This window comes from Mandrillus leucophaeus, unplaced genomic scaffold, assembly GCF_000951045.1.
Source record: "Mandrillus leucophaeus isolate KB7577 unplaced genomic scaffold, Mleu.le_1.0 Scaffold208, whole genome shotgun sequence".
Taxonomy (NCBI): Eukaryota; Metazoa; Chordata; class Mammalia; order Primates; family Cercopithecidae; genus Mandrillus; species Mandrillus leucophaeus.
In genome coordinates this window covers 367,333-372,862 of record NW_012102121.1, presented here as the reverse complement: position 1 = coordinate 372,862, position 5,530 = coordinate 367,333, and the positions used below count along the sequence as shown (strand labels likewise).

The 5,530-nt window shown below is 41.4% G+C and overlaps 1 protein-coding gene across 1 annotated transcript in view; it reads left to right on the top strand.

Annotated features, from left to right (window-relative positions):
• Window positions 1-5,530, top strand: part of DDX58 (DEAD (Asp-Glu-Ala-Asp) box polypeptide 58) — an 85,200-nt gene that overhangs the window by 26,334 nt on the left and 53,336 nt on the right. Inside the window, exon 2 of the mRNA XM_011979985.1 lies at window positions 3,254-3,388. Coding sequence (XP_011835375.1) covers window positions 3,254-3,388 — 135 coding nt within the window. The remainder of the gene's footprint in view (window positions 1-3,253; window positions 3,389-5,530) is intronic.

Sequence of the window (5,530 nt, the reverse complement as noted above, 5' to 3'; positions counted from 1 at the left end):
GAGCCATGTTTCTCCTGGAGAACTTGCATGGTTCCCTGGAAGCTGCAGGACTTTTCTTACTCACAGGTTGTCCAGGATGTTTCAAGGCAGACCTGGGTGTGTGTGTGTGTGTGTGTGTGTGTGTGTGTGTGTGTGTGTGTCTATGTGTGTATGTGTGTGTATTTGAGATGGAGTCTTGCTCTATTGCCCAGGCTGGAGTGCAGTGGCATGATCTCGGCTCACGGCAACCTCTGTCTCCTGGGTTCAAGTGATTCTCCTGCCTCAGCCTCCCGAGTAGCTGGAATTATAGGCACTGACCACCACACTTGGCTAATTTTTGTATTTTCAGTAGAGAGGGGGTTTCACCATGTTGGCTGGTCTCGAACCCCTGACCTCAAGTGATCCACCCACCTCAGCCTCCCAAAGTGCTGGGATTAGAGGTGTGAGCCACTGTGCCCACCCTCAGATTTTTTATAATATTTTGGAGTCAAAGGCCAAGTGTGATTCTGGAGAGGCACCAGGTGGGCACTAATTCTGAGTATCCATTCCTTTGGTAGCACTTTCTGGACACATGCATGAGCCAGGTACTGTGCTGACAATTACAAGATAAATGTTCCAAGTCACAGTCTCAGGTAGAAGACAGGCCCACATTTACTATGTACTATGCAGTGTAAGTGCTTTAGTCAGTAGTCAGTAAAGAGCTTTAGTCAGTAAAGAGACTGAGAAAGCAGAGAAGGGATCAAGAAATTCTACCTTGAGAAGCTGAGGTTGGCATCACAGTGGGCCCGGGGACAGCAAAGGCAGTGGGAAATACTGTTAAAGATGAGGTTTTGTCTGCATTGTCGATGCTTTTGAGGAAATTGTCACTACTTTGTAGCAGCAGATATTGGGGCCAGGTAGTGGGATGGGCCTGACCACATGCAAAGTAAATGTGAACTGCCCAGGATACTGCAAGGCAGTTTATCTGGGAAGGTGGTAGCTGTGGCTGGGAAAAATTTGCGTCTCCACGTGGAATATCTGTAATGGCTGGTAGCATGTCAAAAGGAAGCTCAAGCAGCAGGGAGGCCTGGGAACAAAAGTACAGCTGTAAGGACTGGGCTTAGGAACAGAATGAACTGACTCAATGAAATACGGTAGGATTGTGGGTCCAGGGAAGCTGGGATAGGTGACAAGATAGGTTGCTGTTACGGGTTGAATTGTGTCCCCCCGACGCAAAAGATATGTTCAAGTCCTAATTCCCAGTACTTCAGAATGTGGTTTATTTGGAGATTGTGTCTTTACAGAGGTAATTAGTTACGATGAGGTCATACTAGAGTAGGGCAGGCCCCTAGTTCAATCTGACTGGTGTCCCTCTAAGAAAACAGCCATGTGAAGTCATAGAGACAACGAGAATGCCGTGTGAAAACATAGCCAGAGACTGGAGTGATGTGGCCACAAGCCAGAGAAACGGAAGGCACAGTTGGAGGGAGCATTGTCACAAGCCAAGGAATGCCAGCAGCTACCAGAAACTGGAAGGGCAGGGAATGCATTCTCCCTTAGAGTCTTCAGAGGAAGCATGACTCTGCTGACACCGTGATTCACAATTCTGGCCTCCAAGAACAGAGAGAATAAGCTTCTATTGTTTAAACCACCTGGTTTGTCCTAATTTGTTATTGCAGCCACAGGAAACTCATACAGAAGGCTAAAATGAAAAAGATGATAAGAAGTATTGGCAAGGATGTGTGGAAATTGGAATCCTCTTAGATTACTTGTGGGAATGTAAGATGGTGCAGCTCCTTTGGAAAATGGCTTGACAATTCCCTACAACGTTAAAAACCGAGTTACCATAAGAACTAGAAATCTCACACCTATGTGTATACTCAAGAGAAATGAATATATACATCTTCACATAAAATTGCTCATGAATGTTCATAGCATGTCTATTTGTAATAGGCAAAATGTGGACACAACTCAAATGGCCACTGAGGAGTGGATAAACAAAATGTGGTGTATCCATACAGTAGGATATGATCTGGCAATAAAAAGGAATGAATAATAACATGCTACAACATGATTAAACCTTAAAAACATTATGCAAAGTAAGACAGGCCAGACACAGACTATGTATTGCATGATTCCATTAATATGAAATGTGTAAAATAGGCAAATCCATGGAGACTCAATTTGATTAGTGTTTGCCCGGGGCTAAGGAGAGGGAAAGTAGGGAATGACTGCTAATGGATATAGGTTTTCTTTTTATAGTAATGAAAATGTACTAAAATTAGATAGTACTAATGGATTCACCACTCCAAAAACCATTGAATTTTATTTTTTGAAAGGGTTGATTTTATTGTTGTCAAGACAGAGACCTTGGCAGAGATGCCTTTAAGTAGAGCAAGATTATAAGGCATTCCTTCCTCTCTTCCTTCATTCATTAAACATACCTTTGTTTACTGTCTATTATGTGCTAGGTCTTCTTCTAATCTATGAGGATATAGTGGTTCACCAGCCTGACAACTTGCTTACTCCCTTGGAATTTGCATTCCATCAACAATTGAAAAAACCCCAGAAAATTATCAAGTATTAGGTCATACCAAGGTAGCATTTTTGTTACTACTCCTCAGGTATGAAATTAGTGTACAAAGTTAGAATGACCACCAGCAGTTGGTAGATAGTTTTCTCCCAAAAAGACCATGAAAATATCCCTTACTTCCTTCCTTCTTCTTTGCTTGTCCTATTTCAAGACAAGTTTTCACTCTGTTTCCCAGGCTGGAGTACAGTGATGCCATCATAGCTTACTGGAACCTTGAACTCCTTGGTTCAAGTGATCCTCCCACCTCAGCCTCCAAAGCAGCTGAGACTACAGGTGTGAGCCACCACACCCAACTAATTAAAAGAAATTTTTTTTTCTAGAGGCTGAGTGCAGTGGCTTACACCTGTAATCCCAGTACTTTGAGAGGCTGAGACAGGAGGATAGTTTGAGGCCACCATGACTTCTCCCTTTTTGCGGGGACATTTTTTTACACATCTTCAAGAAATTCCTTTTCTAGAATGTGTGCTCAGACCTCCATACCAAACTGGAAGTTTCCAGAGAGGATGGGAAGAGTGGCTTGGTGAAGAATGGGCATAGTCAGCCTGGGCAGAGGTTTTGCTGCTTCTCTAAAGATTCTTCCAATGCTGTGACTTCTTACAGTTCCTGTCACTATTTGGGAAGGTCTCGTGATCCTTTTCTGGTTTTTCTTCTAATGATTAATAGTTCTGCAATTTGATGAGTCATTTTTGCTTCTGTTCGTAGAAGAGGTGCAGTATATTCAGGCTGAGAAAAACAACAAGGGCCCAATGGAGGCTGCCACACTTTTTCTCAAGTTCCTGTTGGAGCTCCAGGAGGAAGGCTGGTTCCGTGGCTTTTTGGATGCCCTAGACCATGCAGGTTAGTTCATTCTTTTTAATCACAAATCCCAAATCTTTTTAATCACAAATCACAAATCACAAAACCTTGCTGCCTGACAATACTGTAAAAGTGAAAAGCTATTAATTTTGAAGTATCCACTTATAGTTCATGCCTCTTAGTCTGAGGCAATGTAAAGACTGTGTTTAGGCAGATGACATAATTGTTTACCTGAAACATCCAGCAAAAGAATCTGCAGAGAGATTATTGTTACTAATGAAAGAGTTTTGCAAGATTATTTGGATATAAAACTAATACACAAAAATTAGTTGCATTTCTGCCCAATGGAAGCAAACAAAATATGTAATCCAAAATGAAGTATCACTTCTAATAATAACAATTGTAATATATTTAGGAATAAATCTAACAAAAGATGTATAAGGTCTGAATGGAGAAAATGATAAAATGTTATTGAAAGATACTAAAGAAGTCCTGAATGGAAAAACATACCCATCACATAGAGAAGGAGGCCTGAGATCATAAAAAATGTCAGTTCTCCCTACATTGATCTGTATATTCAATATAATTCTAATAAAAATCCTACATACTTTTCAGAGTGTGGCAAGTTGATTCTACAATGTATATGGAAGAATTACAACCCAACAATAGTCAAGACACCCCTAAAGAAGACAAGTTTAGTAGATTGGGGCTTTTCTTTCTACCTGTCAGCATTTGTTAGAAAGCTACAGGCATTGAGACAGTGAAATGTTGGTTCTGGCACTGACAAACTGACCATTGAAACAGAATAAAGACCCTTTAATTAGGCCCATGTCTTTATGGAAACCTGATATATTAGACATCACTGAGAAAGGAGGATTACTGGGAAAGGAGGAACTATTAAAAAAATAGCATTGATAAACAGAATAATATTAAAAACCAAACAAACTCAAGCTGGACATGGTGGCATGTGCCTGTAGTCCCAGCTACTCAGGAGGCTGAGGCAGGAGGACTGCCTGAGTCCAGAAGTTTGAGGCTGCAGTGAGCTATGATGGCACTGCTGCACTCCAGCCTGGGCAACATAGGGAGACCTCCGCATTTAAAAAACAAACCCTGGGCCGGGCGTGGTGGCTCACGCCTGTAATCCCAGCACTTTGGGAGGATGAGGCGGGCAGATTACCTGAGGTCAGGAGTTTGAGACCAGTTTAGCCAACTTGGCAAAACCCTGTCTCTACTAAAAATACAAAAATTAGCTGGGCATGGTGGTGGGCACCTGTAATCCCAGCTACTCTGGAGGCTGAAGCAGGAGAATTGCTTGAACCCAGGAGGCGGAGGTTGCAGTGAGCTGAGATTGCATCATTGCACTCCAGCTTGGGTAATGAGTAAAACTCCTTCTCAAATTAAAATAAATAAATAAATAAACCCTGTTATAAAAAACAAACCCTAACTTTCATGCCCATGTGGATACAAATAAATAAATACATTTGTATTCCTTACATCAAGTTTATCAAAAACACCATAAAGAAAGTGAAAAAACAAAACAAAACAAAACAAATCACAAACTCTGGGAGAAGATATTTTCAAAATATATAATCACTAAAGGATTAGTATCTAGAATATATTAAAAAGGTCTTAAAATCAATTGGAAAAAGAAAACATACATAGAGCAAAAAATTTGGACAAACATTTCAATGAATACGAAGAATGAAAAGTAAATAAATGCATGAGAAGATTCTTAGCCCAATTAGGAATTTGGGAATTGTAGATTAGGAACACAGTGAAATAACATTTTATAACTACCAGACAGCAAAACTTAAGTCCAACAGTGCTAAGGTTAAAGAAGATATTTAATGGAAATCTTTTTTTTTTTTTGAGGCAGAGTCTCGCTCTGTTGCCCAGGCTGGAGTGCAATGGCACGATCTCGGCTCACTGCAACCTCCGCCTCCTGGGTTCAAGTTATTTTCATGTCTCAGCCTCCTGAGTAGCTGGGATTACAGGTGCCCACCACCATACCTGGCTAATTATTGTATTTTTAGTAGAGATGGGTTTTTTTGTTTTTTGGTTTTTTTTTTAGATAGAGTCTCACTCTGTCGCCTAGGCTGGAGTGCAGTGGCGCGATCTCGGCTCACTGCAAGCTCCGCCTCCCGGGTTCATGCCATTCTCCTGCCTCAGCCTCCGAGTAGCTGG